General features: G+C 39.2%; 2 protein-coding genes across 9 annotated transcripts in view; one reads left to right on the top strand and one right to left on the bottom strand.

Moving 5' to 3' along the window:
* The window catches only part of LOC129717991 (cadherin-87A), a 434657-nt gene that overhangs the window by 77460 nt on the left and 336404 nt on the right, over window positions 1-20793 (top strand). For all 7 annotated transcript variants that reach the window (XM_055668357.1, XM_055668359.1, XM_055668354.1 and 4 more), the window contains one exon: window positions 4683-5115. The gene's annotated coding sequence lies outside the window, so the exon portion shown is untranslated. The remainder of the gene's footprint in view (window positions 1-4682; window positions 5116-20793) is intronic.
* LOC129717993 (protein D3-like) lies at window positions 17554-18746 on the bottom strand. Of its 2 annotated transcripts, none has more exons than XM_055668363.1 (3): window positions 18588-18746; window positions 18193-18533; window positions 17554-18130 (listed from the first exon to the last, which is right to left on the bottom strand). In XM_055668363.1, the coding sequence occupies exons 1-3, from the start codon at window positions 18669-18671 to the stop codon at window positions 17980-17982; spliced, it is 576 nt and encodes a 191-aa protein (XP_055524338.1). In that variant the 5' UTR covers window positions 18672-18746; the 3' UTR covers window positions 17554-17979. The 2 variants fall into 2 exon arrangements, with proteins under 2 accessions (XP_055524338.1, XP_055524339.1); XM_055668364.1 differs by having other exon boundaries at window positions 18262-18533.

Below are 20793 nucleotides of genomic sequence, written 5' to 3'. Positions count from 1 at the left end.
GGGTGATGAGACGCCTGGGGAACTGGCGAAACACAGCCCAAAACCGAGCAACATGGCGACAAATTCTTGATACAGCACGAGCCACCACGGCTCTCGTCTGATTGGTAAGGTGAATAAGCTCTTTGATGTCTTCGGCCAAGTTATTAGGCATCAAAAAACCTACCATTTAAAGTCATGAAACCTATGGTTTGAGCCACTTTGAGCTCTTTAGAATGGAAAATGCAAAAACGTTGGATTTTTCATACAAATCTCCATATAAATTTGAAATGCAATGCGCCAAGCGGAGACTAAACCAATCGACTTCCGATGAATTTAGGATTATTTGGGGCTCCAAATAGAACAAAAAAAACTTGGTTCTGGCTTTCTGCTATCAAGTTTCGTTTTTTCCATATAACGATTTCCCACCCTACTATATATATTCCTCTTAAGAATTTGATATTTTTTTCCTCTGTGTGGACTCATCACTGCGATCAGAGACGTTTTGATCTATTGTGATATTGCCCATGTGTTTTCTGTATTCCGCACTTGATATTACTGGCAGTATCACTATTGAAGTGAATGATACGCTTTTCATTTATATCCGTGCTTGTGTGTGAGAGTTTTACCCTTTTCATTTCAAGCTTACTGCTCTACTATACCGAGCCTCTTTTCTATCCTACCAATATCGCCAAATTACAATTCCCTGAACTGAGGCTACACCTAACGTTCCTCTCTGGCCAGGTTTATTATAAGAGGGACTTATTATGTCAAGAGGAATTTGATAAGTCCAGTTGACTTCTACAACTTGGAAGCTCGGAGGTTTAAGGCAGTGGTTTCACCTCCTCTTTACAGGGTTGCTTTCATCTAATATAGGTCGAAAGCAGCTCAGATATAAAGTAGATCACGAGTACAACACGTTGACACAGTGGTTGAAGCGACACCATAGTTTGCAATTCGAGGGATAATGAAGAGCAATTTTTATTTTTGTGTTATTTTCTGTTTTTGCTTCGAGGCCTTGCGAAGCGTCATAACATGTTTAATGCACTTTTTCCTGTTTACATGTACTATTCAAGTACACGTGTTTGCTGTGTAATTATCACGATTTGATAATTATGCTTCATACAACCTTGTTTCTTCATTACACAAGAACATTCCCCTGTTAGTGTTTTTTTCTATGATGCTGCAGGAGAATATATAAAGATTGCAAGAACAGAATAGGTAGGTGGAACTAGAGTTGACGCCGAACAATTTGATATGTGTAGGAGAACAGTTTTTGGTGAATATATTTTACAATTTAGATTCAGTAACTTATTTTGTTATGCTATGCACAATGTTTCACAGTAATATATTCCATACAGGAAATGTTATCAATTGAAGAAATTTGAAATCAAAATTTGTCCTAATGATAACTATAAAAAGATAAATGGTGATTGAAACTAATCACTTGTTTACATTGATGCGAAGAATGAAGAGCGTTGCTGTTATGGCAACACTCTTTTGTGACTTTCTGAAAATTCTCACAAAGGGAATGTGGGCAACCGAAAGCTGAGGTTAACACTTTCCTGGGAAGGACTGCATTGATTTCTCAATATTTGATTCGTTTAATTTGGTGTAGTACTGAGTCGTTCACTAACGGATTTGAAGCTACTACAGTCATCCTCGTATTACGGGTCAACCTTTATCCTCGTATTATGGGCCAGCCTACACTTTGTATTGGTTTCTACCGAATGTTAATACCTTTTAATAGTCAAATTGTAACTAAGCAAAAGTTCGAAATCTCTGCACTGAAGAGCTTTACTATTCAGTTTTTTCTCATAAATAACGGTAGTTTCCCATTAGCTGATAATTCGTTGTTGTTTTTATCGCAGTCACAAAAAAAACCGGTCGTGAAAAACGAGGTTATAATTCGCTCTAAGTTTTGTATTTTTACCATTCTTATACGCTGTTGAATATTGGCCAATAACGCTGGTCATCAAAATTTAGTACATGTCGGACTCGATTATCCGGAGCCTCGTTTATTCTTTGACTCGATTATGCGGAATTTTCGACTCGATTATCCAGAATATTGTTTTTGCAGGTTCGTTCCAGGCCAAGTTATTCGATATGCCGCAAGCTAGGTTTCGGAACCATTTTCGGAACCAATTCCCGGAGCTAGGCCTTTAGTGGCCAATAGACGTCCAGGTGGCCAAATACCGATCACTTACAATGTTGTTTTGCAAAAACTTGAATCTTGATATGTCTCGAGCAAGGTTTCGCTACCGTTTTCAATCTAGCTTGTGTCCCTGGAAGGGTACTTACCCAACAGTTCCCCCCAATACATTCGGAACAACGGAAAATTTTAAGATGTCCCGTACTGTCCCTAAAATTATGATATATTTGTGATCTTTTAAAAAAGGTTGGATCAAATTCGGTTTAGATCCTGCGGAATGGCAGGTACAAGAATTTTCATTATTTCGGCTCTGGAGGGGTCAGGTATGCAAGTGTTAACCTTTCTATCGGAATCTTGACTTTAACTTTTAACTTACTTTGAATTTTGATTAAATAAGTAAGCACGGAATTATGTGTACATCAAACATCAATGTATTTACCTATTTAGCTATTCACCACAAATTAGTGAAAATACGAAGGTTCAACCATTTGTTTCTCTATTTTTTTTTTAATTTTTTACTCAAAATCATAATTATTTTTAGCTGACCCATAGTACTGAATTGACTGTAGTACCTTGGCGTGATCCACTCAAAACCAACCCAGCTGGTCTAGATTCAATCCTAGCCGACACCAGGAGATTTTCTGAGGCGAAAAATCTCTGGGATCGCGCCTTCCATCGCATGAGGAAGTAAAGCCGCTGGCGCCGCGAAAATAAGCGAGAATAAAAAAAAATGAAATAATAGTAATAACTAGTGTATTACAAAATTGTCCAACATTTCATCTATCCATCAACATATTGGTTATTGTTCTCCTTCATGTGGTTATGCTGCTATTATCGTTCGAAATCTGACGCAACATTTGCCAGTTTCATTTCCTTTTTTACAGAATGCATTCCAGTATAGAAAGCCAAGACGTAGTCCCACGTCAAAATATACGCTGTGAAAAAAAATATCAATTTTTTTTCAAAAAATTATAACTTTTTTCCCTTGATTTGAACCCGAATTGGACCGGTTTCATTGTTTAGGTAATCTTTTGTAGTTATTATAAAAAACAGATTTTTGAAAAATGAGCTTTTTTAGATAATGAATTTAAATTTTTATTTTAACTTTTTTCTTTTTCGCAAAAAAAAAATATTTTTTAGAATTTTCTTGGAAAGACAAAATTATCATCTACAACTTTGCCGCAGATGTCATACCGCTCAAACAATCAGTTTTAACCCTAAAAATATTTGTAATCATCAATATTGTATCTTTCCAAAAGAGCATTTTTCAATAGCCTCTCAAAAATGAGTCGTGTACGAAAAAATTAATCAAATATCACAAAATGGCATCTTTTGCCTATAGAATCGTCTATGCAAAGTTTAAGCTAAATCAAAAATGACAATTTAAAAAAAAAAAAATTAAAACTGGGACATTTTTTGTAGAACTGCTCATTTGTTAGCTCGTTCATCATGAACAAGAAGTTCAGTTATTTATCTATGCTTAAATTGAAGGCTTATATAATGCCTATCAATGCTATAAGAAGTAAGTTATTTCTACCTACTGTACAATTTTAAGCAGCAGAAGTGTAAAAACTGGAGCGAAAAACCAACTTGGTTTGTTTTTCTTTTGCGTTCTATTGTGATTAAAGAGTGTCTTCGAATACCTTTTCCCAACTTCCACAGCGAGACAAAGTAAAGCAAATTTCGTTATCGGCTGGTGGCCTTATAGGTACTATCGCTTTATTGTGAAATTTACGAATAAAAAACTTACTTCTTTCTACTCGGTAAAGTAAATTGTTACGATTTGATTTTTGATGTTCTTCAGATTTTGTCACTGCTGCATTGTGAGACTGAAAACATCGATTTTTCATTAGGTATAGAAAGGTATTTTTTCATCATTTTGACATACCGGAGATTCTCTTCCAGCAGTGTTGATGCTTATTTACGTGTGGTTGCGCTCAAACCAACCACTGACTGCCTTTCATCTGAGGGCACCCGCCGTCGTCTTGGGTGGAATGTTTTCCATTTTCTTTGATTACATGCGGAATGCTTCCTAAGCGGAACTTTACGCGCTCGTGTTCACTGTTGACGAAGACGTCGGAAGTCAGAAGCTTTTTGCATACATTACGGAAATTTCTTTCCCATTAAATTTGCCCCGGCTGCGTTTAACTTGGACTGTTCGTTTCTATTGACGCGCTAAAAGACCTCGAGGCGGAAATTCCACGGACTGGCTGTTGGTTGATAGCTTGTAAAAAATCCAATAGCTGTAGGCGTAATATTCAACAAAGTATGTAGTATTATATGTTTCTATGAAGTAGGAGTTAGTTTTGTTTAACTTGTTTATGTTTAAAGAAAGTGTTTGGTTTTTAATTTTAGTTTTCTTTTCAATTATTAATCAACCATCCCATTCTAAAAATGCGATTCAACTTTGAAAATCGATAATTGTTATAGCAGACGTGTTCATTACACGTTTTATTGTATCTTGTTCTGTATTGTGTTGCATGATTTAGTTTAATAAGTAGGTAACAAAGTTTTCATTAAATTAATCTCAGTTATTCTTTCCGTACATTTTCAGGCATTAACCGTACCTTAAATCGCTGTTAGCTGCGCCAGGTCACTGATGAAGATGAAGATTGGGAATGCAAAAGCGAAATGATATTGGAGTGAAATATTTGGATCAAAAGTCGTGGTTCAGATTCAGTTTTGGTTGAGTAATATTGCTCTAACAACGGTGGAGTTATAATCGCTTTGTATAATATGAAAAAAGAAGAGCTAGAAAAATAAAATTTATGTGATTTGGAATATCTGCAAATTTAGTGAATGAAAAGCAAAAGTAAGTGCACCAGACGCGATTATATAGGGCTGTTTATTTTTCCTAGTAACTGTAATCTGTTTCTCCCACGAACGGAAATTGTTTTTGGCATTGAATGGATACCTCAAAGTAATATATCCTGGATGTCAGATTAGTTTCAGGAAAAATCGTCTGGTGTTTCCGGCTCATAATAACGGTAAGCATTCAAAAAACTTTATAAACTGTTTGTTGTTCAACGTTATTATCTCTAATTTCGGTTTAAGTTCGGATGATTCAATTGAATTTGGATTAATTTAATTTATTCCCGAGGCATGATGCCAAAATACAAAATAAAAGCGATCGAAATTTGTGGTCGTAGATGGTTTAAAAGTCTGCTCCCAAACTAACCACCTACTGATCGGTACGGACGGTCGGCACTTTTCGGATGCTACTGATGTTAGGTCTTTTCGGGGACTCTGACCCATATCTCGTTGTTTGTAAGATCCGCGCACGGTTGTCGAACGTACAGGAATTTCGTATAGAGAGGACGATGCGATTCAACATACAGTGGTTAAAAGCTGATGGCGTGTCGGAAGAATACGCCAGAGAGCTGAATCAACGGATCGCAGAACAGTAGAAAGGACAAGTGGAAGACATAAACGGGCTGTGGAGTAACATTTACAGTGCCATTGAAACGACTGCGAGAGAGGTGGTAGGTACGACGCGTGGAAGACAGCATAACAGCTGGTTTGATGCTGAATGACGGATGAGAAGAACCGTGCCTGGAGCCGCATGCTCACTGTGGCTACACGTCAGAACAGAGAGAGATACAGGAATGCAAGAGCTGCCGAAAATAAATAGAGTCCACCGTCGGAAGAAGCGCGAGCATAAAAAGCAGGTGCTCACCAGCCCAGGAAACAACTTCGCTAGGAAAGACGTGCTGGGCTTTTATAGAACAGTCAACAGAGTAAGAAGCAGGAATTTTCCTATGCCGGTCACGTGCAATAACAAGGACGGCTACCTGTTTACGGATAAATCGACGGCTGCAACCAAGTGGAAGGAGCACTTACAGGCGCTATTAAACTGTGAAGTGCGAGAGGAGCACAATAGGAACAGGATGAGCATTGTGAGCGACGAACAAGCTGTGGAGCCATTAACACTGGAGGAGGTTAAAAATGTGATAATCACTTATCATTGAAAACGGCAAGGCCGCTGGAAAGGATGGTATCCCGGCCGAACTTCTAAAAACGGGAAGAGAGCTGCCGTACCATGCGATCCGCCAGATCATGCTGAGGATCTGGGTGGACTAACCAATGCCGAACGATTGGTTGAAAGGCCTCATATGTTCAATCTATAAGAAGGGCCATCGACTGGATTGTTGCAACTATCGAGGCATTACGTTACTCAACTCCGCAAGAAAGTGCTCTCCCGTACCCTGTCCTTCAGATTGAGACTTTTAACGGAATCCTTTGTCGGCGAATACCAGGCTGGTATTCGACAGGGGCGTTTCACGACGGATCAAATTTTCACCCTGCGACAGATCCTCGATAAGTTTCGGGAGTACAACTTGGTGACTCACCATCTGTTTGTGGATTAGGGCGGCATATGATTCAGTGAAAAGAAACGAGCTATGGCTGATAATGCTGAAACACAGTTTTCTGACGAAAGGAGGCCTTCATGCCTTTTAAGAGGGAAGCGGCGAGGTTGGGGCTCAACATTAACACTGTCAAAACAAAGTACATGGCAGCTGGCAGGGAGTGTGGAAGTTCCGGTGATGTTGGTGCTGAAGTGGAGATTGATGGGGAACGATTTGACGGGGTTGATGAATTCGTTTATCATGGTACGCATGTAACATGTGACAACGATATGAGCCGCGAAGTGAAACGACGAGTTGCAGCTACGAACAGGGTCTACGTAACCAGCTTAGGTCCCGTAGTTTGCAAACTCGCACTAAACCCGGTCGTCCTTCACGAACATGAAGCATGGAAGCTGATCGCCGAGTGGTCGGGGTATTTGAGTTTCTGCAATCGATACTTTGCGGTAAACTGAAAGATAGAGTGTGGCGCAGACGTGTGAATCACGAGTTCCAGGTATACAAAAATGCTGATATAGTGGAGATAATACAGCGGGGCAGGCTTCAGAGAACTGGACATGTAGCCAGAATGCCGGACGAGAGAACCGCAAAAACTATATTCAGCAGAGAACCAGCCTCTATCGGGATTGGTCGTTCTTCTGGCATTCTAGCTACAAGCCCAGGACACTGCAACCTGCCGTGTTTTATCCTCCTAGCTATATCCTTTTATTTATACACCTGGTACACTTTATGGTTCATGCGTCTGTGCTAAACACCATTTTCCAGTTTGCCGCCAAGGATTGAACGCAAAATCCTACGCTCAAAAACACCAAGAGCTTGCCGATCGGCCTCTTTCAACGAGCATGCTTCATGGCCGTAGAGAGCCACAGGAAGATTTAGTGTTTTGAAGAGTGCAAGTTTAGTACGGGTTGGCAGACCTCGAGACCTCAGCTGGTTACGTAATCTGTAGAAGGCCCTGTAGAAGGCTCTGTTTATCATAGCTGGTGACTACAATCAACTCAAAATCGCATGGAAGCGTTCACGCCACGGTTACATGTTTGTTGATGTTTCGAACACTACCTCCAGACGTCGTGGTCGGAACTAGGCATCGGTTCAAGAAATACTTCTTGACGGTACCGCTAGGTGCAATTTACTGCAAGTGAATCCAGTCAGTAATTTTAACGGACGATACTTGGACCTGCTGTTTCTTAATGACGGAGCGAACTACACAACTCCGGTTAGCGCTGACGATCCTTTAGCACGTTTGGATTCATATCATCCTGCTCTGATGTTTGATGTCATAGTACACTCTCACCTACCGCTAGTTGAAGATATAGACACGACGGCATTGAACTTCAAGAGAACTGATTACTCAGCACTTAGTGAATACCTTCAAACTGTCGACTGGGAGCCAGTCACTAGTTGTAACGATGTAGATGAAGCTTTACTCCGATTCAACTTGATTATTCAAGCCGCTTTAGTGAGATTCACTCCACTTTTCAAACCTCCACGAAAACCTATTTGGTCTAATGCTCAACTTCGTTACTTGAAAAGAATTCGTGCAGCAGCTCTTCGAAAGTTTACTCGAAATCGAAATCCTACTACGAAAGCTATGTTCAACAGAGCTAGTGGCAATTACAGACGATATAATCGTCAACGACATGCTGAATATGTGCGAGGGCTTCAAGAGCGACTACGTCAGTATCCAGCCAAATTCTGGTCGTTTGTGCGATCAAAGCACAAAGAGAATGGGTTACCTGCGACAATAAATAAGGGAAATGTGGTGGCTTCTACCAACGCCGAAAAATGTGAACTTTTCGCCGAGCATTTTGCTACCGTATTTAGTCCTCGTAACCATGCAGAGATTGATCCTCAATGCCTCGAAAACGTGCCTTTAGATGTAGTCGATTTGGATACTTTCCATATTTCCGAAGACATGCTGTTAAAAGCCTTACGAAAACTGAAATCTTCATTCACGCCTGGGCCGGATGGTGTTCCAACTGTTTTCATGAAGAAGTGCTCGCAGGATATTAAAACCCCTCTTATGAAAATTCTAAACCTTTCGATGCAGCAAGCTCGGTTTCCTTCAGAATGGAAAAAATCGATTATGTTTCCGGTGTTCAAGAAAGGTAAAAAACAGTTTGTTGAAAATTATCGAGGCATAACGTCCCTTTGTGCTGGTTCTAAAGTTCTTGAGCTAGTAGTTAGCGACTATATAATGTTCAACTGTCGCAGTTACATTTCTACGCAGCAACATGGATTCATGCCTGGTCGATCAGTTGACACGATTCTCATGGAGTTTACCTCTCTGTGCTTTGATGTAATTTCCCGAGGTAACCAAGTCGATGCAATTTATACCGATTTGAAGGCCGCCTTTGACATAGCTCTAAAAAAGTTTAAAAAACTTGGGTTTTCCACTCGCCTTTGCAGCTGGCTGGAATCTTACCTGAAGCAGAGGAAATTACAGGTCAAAATTGGCACAACTCTCTCCCAGGAATTCACTAACTACTCCGACGTGCCTCAAGGCAGCAATCTCGGGCCAATTATGTTTATTTTGTTCTTTAACGATGCCACGAACCTATTCACAGGAAGTTACAAGCTTGTGTATGCTGATGACTTTAAAATGTATGCCGAAGTAAAAAGTTTGGCTGATTGCGACACTCTACAGTCTCGTCTGGAGCAATTTGCTACGTGGTGTATTGTAAATCGAATGACCCTTAGCGTCGAAAAGTGAGTGACCATCTCATTTCATCACAAAGTTAGCCGCGAAGCCTACTATCAAATATCTCAAATACCAATATAGTTCACTTACGTGAAATTATGAAGACAAATTGAAAATGACAGAAGCGTTAGTCACCTTTTCGACCGCTAGGTGCGCCACTTCTGATTTTGTTCTACACGACATGCAAAAAAGAGTAACTTTTGACAATAATATTACCCTAATGGGTACACTGAAAAAAATGCACATTTTATTGTGAAGTGGACTCGGCCGAATATTTTATAATAATAAAGTTCGCTTATGTATGAGGCAATCCATGGGTGGTGTTCCACGGTTTGTACGTTTGTCGACCTCCGACAATATTTTGAGTTGTAAAATGGCGACTTCCGGTGACTGGAAAACTGCCGAAAATGACCAAATACCACCTAATATGGGTGTTTTTTTTTTAACCAGAATGACGCTCAGAGGCCAGAAATTGTCTCCAAATGCCAGTTTGAAATCCAAGATGGCGACTTCCGGTTTCTGAAATACAGCGGCGAATGGGTATTTCCGCGATTGTTTTGACGCACTGAAGCCACAAATCGACCTCAGACAACATTTGAATTGTAAAATGGCGACTTCCAGTGATTGGAAAAGAGACCAAAATGACCAAATACCACCTAATATGGATGTTTCTTTAACTAGAATGACGCTCAGAGGCCAGAAATTGTCTCTGAATACCATTTTGAAATCCAAGATGGCGACTTCCGGTTTCTGAGAAACAGCGAGATATGACCAAATACCACCCAATATGGGTATTTCCGAAATCGTGATGATGCACTGAAACCACAAATTGACCTCAGACAACATTTTGAGTTGTAAAATGGCGACTTTTGGTGACTGGAAAACTGCCGAAAATGACCAAAAAACAACCAAATATGGGTGTTTCTTTAACCAGAATGACGCTCAGGGGCCAGGAAATGTCTCCAAATGCCATTTTAAAATCCAGGGTGGTGACTTCCGGTTTCTGGAAAATAGCCCAAAGGGACCAAATACCACCCAATATGAAAGTTTCTTTAACCAGAATGATGCATGGAGCTAAAAGTTGACCTCAGACACTATTTTGAATTGTAAATTGATAACTTCTGGGAAACAGCCGAATACTACTGCATATGAATATTTCCGTAATCGAAATAATGTAAAGAAGCCAAGCATTGACTTTGGACACGATCTTGAATTCGAAGATGACCACTTTCAGTTTCTGGAAAACAACGAAAATAACTGAATACCATCCAATATGAGTGTTTTCGGATTAGAGGTGATGTACTAAAGGCAAAAGTCGAGGATGTTGTCATTCCGATAAAACCAATAATTTCAAACGATATAAACAAATCGCAAGAAATCAATGAATTGGGAATGTTGAAAATTATTAAATTAAACACAAAAATAGGCGGGACGAAGTTTGCCGGGTCAGCTAGTAAATACATAAATATGCTGGTTAAAGCAAAGCTGCAAGTGATGAATACGAAGATTAGAACTCGAGAGCAAAAAAATCGGAGAGATAAAAAATAAACAAAAAATACTTTCAAAGCGAAAAAAACTAAACAATAAATAATAGTTTTTGCATAACAGTTGTTTTGTTATCACTAATTATGTTTGTTTTGTTGAATATCTTTTATATATAATATAATAAAGCTTTTAAACCAATTACAACATTATATGTATCCATACTTAAATTGTTAAATTGATAGAACATTCAAGTGTTATCTATGCTAAAAGTTGCACAACAACCATATACGACTATTGACAACCATTGTGCGGTTTCTCCTTTTATCTTTTCCACGAGGTAATTGAAACATTCATTCAATTGTACACTTTGTGGCCTGATTATTGAGCTTGAGCTTGACGGCCGCACATTTCGTAGTTGCTTCCCGTGATGGATCTGAGCTAGTTAAGTTACGCCGGGAACCACGTCTATAGCAACTTGGGATTAGTTTACCATTTACACTTCGTGGCCTGATTATATGAATATTTCTTCTTCGTGCCTCGATAAGCTACATCTATTATATTATCAATATTTAACTCCCGGAATGGCGTTAGTTTTACATACAAACAATATACGCACGAAATCTACAACATATTTTTTCTGTGAAAGTATAAAATTGAGTCAACTAAATCTTAAATTGAGTAAATTCAGTTTCGTGTGTGAGAATGTCACACGCTCACAGAAATTCAACAACAATGCACAGTGGTACAGTAAGGTAATGTAGGCGGACATGAGTTTTTCGATGCGATTTTGTGGTTTTAGAGTGAAATTTTTTTTAAGAACTTGTTTCTTATATTTAGTCTATTTTTTATGTGCAAATGAAAATTAGGGTGGTCCTGAAATCGACTAAATAAAAAAAACTAACTTTTTTATTTGCAGAAATAAATGTATACATTCATCGGCACAGTTGTAGATCAACTAATTTTAAGCAACTTTCGGTATTTCTTCACAATATTTATACAATATTTGTTCTTTCAAATGATACCAAAAAATATTATTTATGTTTGCCCTAAACGGAGACATCAATATTTTAAAAGGGCCTATATTTAAAATAGAAATAGTGAAAACTCTTCATCTGTACAATATATCGACAATGTTTTTTCGTCAAAATTGGCGTATTTTTGATTAAAGTTACCGAAGAAAACTTTGTTTTTAAATTTGAATTGAAAAAATAGAGCGAAACGACTGTTTTTGGAAACCAAATTTAATGTCTACAAAAAAGTTTTTTACAAAGTTACTTAGAATTAGTTGATCTACAAGTTTGCCAAAGAATGTTTACAATTATTTATGCATATAAAAACAAGTTAGTTTGTTTTTATTTCGTTGATTTCAGGACCACCCTAATTTTCATTTGCACATAAATAGAGGACTATGTATAAAAAACAACTTTTTACAAAAACTATGGCTTTAAACCGCAAACCAAAATCGCAACGAAAAGCTGATGTCCGCCTGAATTGCCTTACTGTACCACTGTGCAATGAGTTTAGTTACCTTTTTCACCACAAGAGGGGGTGTTTCCTGTCTGTCTTCACGGAAATATATGGGAAATTCGAGAGTGAACTATATTGTTATTTTAAGATATTTGCTACTATTATAACTACACGATCGCTGGACACTCGTTGGAGCGTGTTGAAACCGTAAAAGATCTTGGTGTGTATCTAGATTCAGATCTATCCTTTCGACAGCATCAGCAATTTGTGATTGACAAAGCTAACCGACAGCTTGGCTTTTTATTCAAAATTGCCCAGGAGTTCGATGACCCGCTATGCCTTCGATCACTCTATTTTGCGTTTGTACGGTCTCACTTGGAGTCTTCCGCCGTCATTTGGTCACCGTATCACGCAACTTGGATACGAAGAATTGAAAGCATTCAACGGAAGTTCGTCTGGTACGCCCTCAGGAATCTAAGGTGGCTCAACCCGTTCGACCTGCCTCCATATGCAGCCCGTTGTAAATTGCTGGGTATTACCACGTTGGAGAAAAGACGAAAAGTCTCGAAAGCTGTTTTTGCTGCCAAACTGCTTTCAGCTGAGACTGATTGCACCTTGGAACAGCTTAACGTCAGTGCGCATTCCAGGCGTCTGAGATCCAGAGCCGGCTTCCTCCGTCGTCCATTAGTCAGAACGGATTATCTCCTAAACTCACCGCTACACTCGATGAGTGCAATTTTTAATGAATATTTTCATCTATTCGCATTTGGAGAGAGAGCTAAATTGTTCCGGCGGAAACTGCTTCAAGAGACGATTTGAAAATGAATGTTCATCGTAAGTACCGTTCCTTTTAATCTTAATATGTTTATTTTTATTTTATAATCTTGACTATGTTACATGACTTTCTGCTTAGAACTAAGGATATGTCACTTTTTATTGTTACTCATATTTGTTCTGTGTTAGACCTAAGTTTATATATTTATGTTAAAAGATATGGGGTTTTAAGGCCTAATTGTTGGCTTTTCCTCATCACCCACATTTCATGTAAACCATTGTGTTGGATGAAATTAATAAATAAATAAATAAATAAATAAATGCAGCTGCTATCCCCCTTATTATCTCACGGCTAACCTCGTTGCCACATGTCACTAATGTACCCAGGTAAATAAATTCGTCGGCTACTTCGTTTTAACAGAATTGATGATGAGCCCTATTCTCGCAGCTTTTCTCCTGAAAGGTCCGAAGGCCTCGTCCACTGCTCTACGGTTGATTCAAATGATGTCGATATCGTCCGCAAAACCTAGAAACATGTCAGACTTCGTAATGATGGTGCCGCTTCTTTGCACGCCAGCCCTCCGTAAAGCACCCTTCAATGCGAAATTGTACAATAAGTTTGACAGCCCGTCTCCCTACTTCAAACCATCTAACGTCACGAAGGAGTCCGATATCTCACCGGCTAAGTGTTCCTTCCAACGCCTGGCCACCTCTATTCTATCGGTAATCAGGTTCCCCTCTCTATCGTTGCACATGGCAGGGGCTGACACGCTTCGTTTCCTGATTCCATTAATCTTCTTGTAGAAGCTTCTCGCATCGTGCCTTGAGGAGCAAGCTTCCACCTCCGCGAGAATACGCTCCCAATGCTGTCGTTTCTTCCGGCGATGGTATCTTTTTTCAACAGCTCTAGCTCCCGGTATCTTCCTACGCTCTGACGAATCACAATCGTGGCTAACATGTGAACTCTGGCGCTGTTCTTTCTATCCATCGCTCGCTGGCACTCAGCGTCAAACCACTCATTGGACGTGGCTGTCGCAGATGTACCCAACACTTCTCCCGCTGTGGTACTGATTGTACAGTGTATATGCCTCCACTGTTCATTCAGGTTACCTCCAACTTGATCCTCGATCCGCTCATCAACCTTTCGCAGGTACTCTGTAGCCACTTCTCCAGTTGATAGCCGCTGGATGTTCAACTGCATCCTCCTTGTCGTCCTGGATTTTAACACGTTGGACAACCGGGCGCGAATTTTGGATACCACGAGATAATGATCCGCGCCAACAACCTCACGTCTGTAACGTCTGAAAAGTGCCGATCATCAATCAGAACATGGTCGATCTGAAAGTAAGCCTCTTAATTTGGGTGCCTTCAGGTGTGCTTACGTATATTCCGGCGTGCAAAAAAGGTGCTACATATAGCCATATCCTTGGCTGCAGCGAAATTGACCAGCCTCAGGCCGTTGTCGTTCGTAGTAGAGTGGAGGCTTTCTCTACCAATCACTGATTAACTGATAAAATAAATAAAAAACACAATATTGTATTCCTACGTTGATAATGTTTTTCTAGTTACGATTGACCAGCCAAATCAGCACCTATGTTTGATAGATCAATTTTTGCGACACACAAGTCAGAGTATCGAATTAATTTAATCTTCCACGAGAAGCGATTAGCATTCTATTCCGTTATCACGTATGTGTAAATTGGCAAACGAGCGTATTAGTAACTTAAATTGAAATTTGATTGTTCCCGGGTATTTCCCATTTCCACATGCAAACCATCAGTAGCACAATTTGTTCCTGTGCATGTCCTCCCAACTATTTGAAACGAGAATTGTGGGCAGCGATGTTTCCGCACCCGGTCGGGAAATAATCAACTCCATGCTCGGCCGAGGACAGGATTGGATCGTTTCCGTGTTTCATGCCGCCGCTGTTACTTGTGGCTTTCGCTGCTAACACCCCTGCTAGATGAATGATTCTCATTTTCTCATTCCACGCTCAGACTAATGGTCAGCCATATACACGCTGAGGCGAGGGATACTAGGTTGTAAATATCAATTCTATCTTTTTCCTTTCCATTTGAATTTAGATTGGAATACGAAGCAGGTATTCTTCACCTCATAATTATGTTTTATTCCCTCATGTTACCCAGTTATATTATTCCGCTCAATTTTAGGCAATATCAGATTCAGCTACGGGCGACCGAAATTTCATCAGAAAAAGTAGTGTGTAAGCACCCTATAGAATCAACCTCAAATGAACGAACGACACCCGGGAGGCAGGCAGGCGAAAATTGCTTCTCGCATATCATCAATGATGAATGAATGTGTGGAAAATTCGGTAACGTTTCTTTCAAGCTACTAGACACTAGACAGCTCTGTTGTGCTTTGGACGGAGATGCAAGATGATCGCGTAGCAATGATTGGCCTCGGCAACCATAATGGCCCAGTGCGACTATTGTGAACTGTTTTCGACATTCGCATCTACTCGCAATTTGTTTCTAGTTATGATGAATTGTTCGATCGATTTTTCGGATATCGTTGCTGTACCACCTGACCCTATTTGTTTTGGTGCACCACTCGAATGTGTGTAAGTAACAAATCAAACTGCGGTTGCTTCTGCGGAGGTCTGCTCTACTTTCGGATCAGCACCCATTCGGTGTTGGTTCAAGCCGGTTGTAATTGCTTTTCATGACATGTTTGTTTGTAAACTGTAAAGTTTAAAAAGATGGATTGAACAATACTCTCAATAGGTAGTTCTTTTTAAATTGCATGCCTAGTAGTATAGATCCGTTTGATTATTATTGTTAGTTTAATGAATTAAAAAAACTTGTAAGATACGATTTCACCGTTAAGATAGTGATGCGATCTTAATTGAATGAATTTGCGCGAGATGTGGGTACTTTGCTGTCTCTGAGCTTCCGGTCGGAATATTGTCCAGAGCTCAGTGCAGTATCCAGATTTGATATATGGTAGTAATTTAAAAACAGTCGAACGAAACAGAAAAAATAATGTTTTGAGTAAAGCTGTGGGTAGTGCAATAAAAATAAAAAAATCTGATATCAATGACGGAAGTGATGAAATTTTCATATTTCGAACGTCTATTATTGAGTAAACAGTGTCAAAACAAACTTTACAAATTTCACTGCACTTCCTTCTTAAGTAGGGTTTGCAATCCCGGGAACGATTTCCCGGGAATTACCTTTTCCCGGGAATAGAAATATTGATTCCCGGGATCCCGGGATTCCCGAGCTCCTCGAAAAATTTTTCATACAATATTGCAATGAAACAAAATATGTTATCAAAACACGAAACATACGTCGTAGAAGTGTAAAGCAGCTCCAAAGTGTGCATTATACGAAGAAAATATTTTCTTGAAATGACGATCAATATTTGCTTACCGTTGAATTATTTGCTTAAATTATTTGTCAAAAATGTATGCTGTCTTATTCAGTAAACGAATAATTAAGAAATATTTTCTTCGTCTAATGTTTTTTTTTTGCTAGTGGGTTTACTACTAAGCGAATAATTGCTTGATTTTTTCTTTGTTTATTGACAAAAAATTTGTAAATTGATAAAAAAACTGAAACTCGTGAATCAATGCAACCCCAGAAATAAATAAATTAATAAAACTCTGTCAGTGTAACTTGGGTCGTGGCCGCGATTTCACATTAATTACGTAGGCATTCAAATGCTCTAAAATCTACCTGCCAAACACTCAGCTTTATCTTCAACAAACTAAGTGTTGAACTCTTCAGTTTCTAATGAAATGTATCAAAAGCTGGAATCGATGATTTAGAAGTATTCTAGAAATCAGACACCAGCGGTAATTCAGCGATCCTAAGCAAAGTTTTACAGAAAGGAATTACATTATTTCCGCTTGACAAAAAATTGTCAGCGGATCTGAGGCGATTCGACGGCACCAAAACTCTAAAACATACTCTTCTGCTAACATTTGCCAGAAAAATCGATCATGATTTTCTCGAGTAAACTTGAATTAATTTTGTTTTTCAATCTGTTTTGCATGCGAATTGATAATGAAATCGTAAACGATTGTTTGATACTTTTTATTAATGAACTTTATTTGAAATCTCATTTTTGCTAAGAATTTGTTTCCCATTTCCGGTTCCCGGGAATTCCCGGGAAATGAGATTTTTCATTTCCGTTTCCCGGGAAATCCATTCCCGGGAATATTGCGAACCCTATTCTTAAGTATTTTATCTTGTTTAAACAAACTGTATTAAAAACTAATACTAACTTTTCGGAATGGTATTTGATGGCAATAATGAGATGAAGCGGTTCTATTCACACACACATTTATCTCCCGCTTAATGACAACGAGTTATAAGAACGACGTTTTAGCAGAGCGCGTACTGGCTAGAAAGTACTGGTTTAACAAGACAAAGAAAATTCCCAAAAACTGTTCACGCGAGGTGTTAGTGGATTGCGATTTGTCTATTTAGTTCAATAATAAATATCGGTGTTTGATCACATTGAGAATACCGATCGTTTTTCTTTGCTAGGGGCACCAAAATTCACAGGAATGGTTAAAATGCTATAATTCCTCAAACCTTCTTTTTAACAGAGTATATTTTTAGTTATATTTTAATCAAATCTCTCGTTAACAACTGACTTGAGCGTTTTCATTTGCGTGCATAAGATTTTATTTCTGGAATGGAATGGAATTACATGGCATGAAATACCCACTTCTACTCACTTTTTCCACTTCTAACAGCATTCGAATAAGTATTTCGAATAAATGCTGTAATGTTCAGCTTGGTCACTCTTATAATTATTAATTTACAATATTTTAAAAGCTTCTGGACGATTCTTCTTTCCAATTGCAATACAATTGTAAATATTCTCATTGCTAAGAACAGTAATCTAGAGAGTACAAAAAGAGAGTGCACCACTCTATCAGCTTCAAACATAGAAAGTAATTATCAGCTTACTTCATATGTTTCTTTGTTTTTTCTTAGTACACTCATCCCGCATACCATAGAAAGATCTATTTGTTGATAACCTGTACTAAGTTTCCATCGCTCACCTAATTTGCTACAATTGTACTAGAAATCGTTGGACACTGGGAATTGTCTTAGTATTACTGGGACGTAGTCGTCGAATTGCGCCATGAAAAAGTTCCCCGCGATTGGATGTCCTAGACTATATCGTTGAGCGAATTCCCGAGTTGAAAAGAGAACACGCGGTGTTCGGTTTCTGTAAATAATAAGGATACAACATTATTGAACATTATTAACTAATGTTTACAAATGACCCACTTTCGGGAGGCTTTAGGTGCTTCGGAATAATCATTACGACAGTGCTGCTGGTATAGCAGGAAGATGTACCTATGGAAGCCGGTTCCAGATCTGGGGAAGATGGGCATGTACTCGAAAAGAATCTCCCCCTGCTCCACATGTTTTCCAGGAATGTTACCAATTAACCAGTGGGCGAATTCTCTGTTGATTGGCTCTGTTCTGCTCGGTGAATCAGCGTCAATCATGACTAGGGTGTAGAACGTTGTTGGATCAGCACACCATTCGACTTTGGGCTCATTACGTACTTCGCTCGGGGTCAACTCTTTTCCAGCATCCACTAAGCGCTTAGATAGATATGCGACCTACGCAATCAATATTATATTTGCTAGCGTTGTTGAATGAATAAATACACTAACCTTTGCAAACACAAGCGGAGCTCGATCTATCAGCACCGGAACAATGTCGTGTTCGATGAACATTTGGTTGATATCGGCTTGCATCGCTTGGACCGTACCTGCTGTTCTCTTGAGAAGTAAAGTTAGACTGCATTGTCTCTCGTGTTAATCACTAGAACCGTGTGGTTGATCACACGAGCGAGAAACATACGAACTTTCGTTTTGCTTAGAGTAATCATAAACAAAAAGTAATATACTGTAGACAACTGATAACGTGTCATCATAAGGAAATGAATACGGTGTAGTGTCAGTAGTGTCGACTGTGGGGGGCTGAATTAAATTTAATTCATAGTGGAACGACCACGTTCTCAATTTCACTGTAATAAATCCAAAGCTTAGGAGGATGAGAGTAGAGTTGAAATGTTGTTCGTTGTTCATTTACCGATGCAGGATTTTTGAATTGCTAAACTGTCATTGAGAACTTCAAAATTCACGGAGGCTCTGATCAAGAGGCTTCATTATTTTGTTGTTTAAAGAAATGCGTCAACGTTCAGTGCCAAGTTAAGCTGTTGATAGACGTTGAGGTATTGAATAAGTTATGATAAAATGTTATCTATTAAAGAGAGTGATTTTTTAAAGTTTTTGTTCGAATCATTCAGACATCATTTTGGAAAATAATGTTTATTGGTCTATGTACTGTTGATTAAATAATAGGCAATGGAGATTTCCTTTGTACAGCCATTTTAGGTTTAAACCTTAGACGATTGGTATTGGAACATTAGGTACGTGAATATTGCACCTCCCTTTATTTTAATCATTCCAGCGCTTCTGGTGTTGACCTCTTTTACGGTTTACATTTATTTTCGTGATTGAACATTCTACAAGTTTTTTACATTACCCATCACATTTTATCTGTTTTTCCAGCGATCAAAGTTAATTAACTAAATCTAACTTAACCTAGTCTATCGTTAATAGAGCCGATTATTTATAAAACATTATCCCACTCACACTCACACTCATTTTTCTCCATACCCTCATTCACACATCAATTATTGTCCTGTACTGGGCTGAATTTGGGTGTTGGGGCAGATATTTTTATCTCTCTTTTCTTTAGAGGTAAGATGATTGCAAATTGTGGAAGAAGTCATTTCACGGTCCGCTAGAAGGTCACGAACAAAAAAACCCTTAAACCGGGCCTGGACCTGCACACTGCCATTTGTAGCGAAGTTTGAGTCGAATATAGCAAAGCCAAGCAAAGCCTTGGTGCTGCATTCCGATTCGGCACTCGACCTTCTGTTTATTGTACACAGACTTCGCAGCAAACAGTTAACCATGACAGTTGCGGGATTAGCACTACGATCCTACTGACGCTAACAGTCTCTCCCGAGCCGGGACTCGAACCAACGACGACTGGCTTGTTAGGCCAGTATCACACCTCAAGACCAGCTGGAAGGTGTGTCGAATATACAGAAAATCAAATTCCGAGTCTGAATGTAGCCCCTAGATTTTGCTTTGCACAATTTGCCTTAATTTTTTTTTTGCAAAAGAGTTTTATTACATTTTTTGTTTTTTTTGTTCACACAACATTTATTTGACACGGCACAATACAAATTAATGTTTTACGGAGCCAATTAAATCTAATGCCTTATGGTCTAGAATATCTTATAATCTAAAGGCAAATTCTTTACCCTCGCTGCCGACTACGAGCTGAAACTAAATCTATTACTGAAACTAACATGGTTTTTTTTTGTTTCGCTGTTAAATTGGCACCTTCATGCTCTTCAAGTAGCTATAAACATGTAGCATGTATGGCAAGTTTCGCTGAGCGAGAATATCACGAACTGGCACATAGGGCTGTATTCCTCGGGCCCTGAGGGTATCCAAAAGTAGAGATCTGGCGCCGCAGAATTCAGCACACACCCAAACCACGTGTTCAATGTCTTGATACCCCAATCCAGAAACGCAATGACTACTGCTCGCCAGCCCAATACGCAAGAGATGTGCATCTAGCCCGTAGTGGTTGGACATAATCCAAGACATCATGCGAATGAAATCTCGTCCTACATCCAACCTCCGAAACCAAGGTTTGGTGGAAACCTTGGGGATGATGCTGTGTAGCCACCTCCCCAGTTCTCCCTTATCCCACGAGGCCTGCCAGTTGACAAGTGTACTCTGACGTGAAAATTTTAAAAATTCATTGTAGGCAATTGGCCTGTTATAAATATCA

This window comes from Wyeomyia smithii, chromosome 1 (assembly GCF_029784165.1).
Source record: "Wyeomyia smithii strain HCP4-BCI-WySm-NY-G18 chromosome 1, ASM2978416v1, whole genome shotgun sequence".
NCBI lineage: Eukaryota > Metazoa > Arthropoda > Insecta > Diptera > Culicidae > Wyeomyia > Wyeomyia smithii.
Note: the sequence above shows the minus strand (reverse complement) of the source record. Positions and strands in the feature narration are given on the sequence as shown.

What these genes read in the sequence shown, in the direction of transcription:
- LOC129717993 (XM_055668363.1), bottom strand. Translation starts at nt 18,671, where the DNA reads ATGCAAGCCGATATCAACCAAATGTTCATCGAACACGACATTGTTCCG. An exon ending in CTCCGCTTGTGTTTGCAAAG is followed by an intron (nt 18,534 to 18,587) that starts GTTAGTGTATTT and finishes TTGATTGCGTAG; the next exon opens with GTCGCATATCTATCTAAGCG. An exon ending in GCACCTAAAGCCTCCCGAAA is followed by an intron (nt 18,131 to 18,192) that starts GTGGGTCATTTG and finishes TATTATTTACAG; the next exon opens with AAACCGAACACCGCGTGTTC.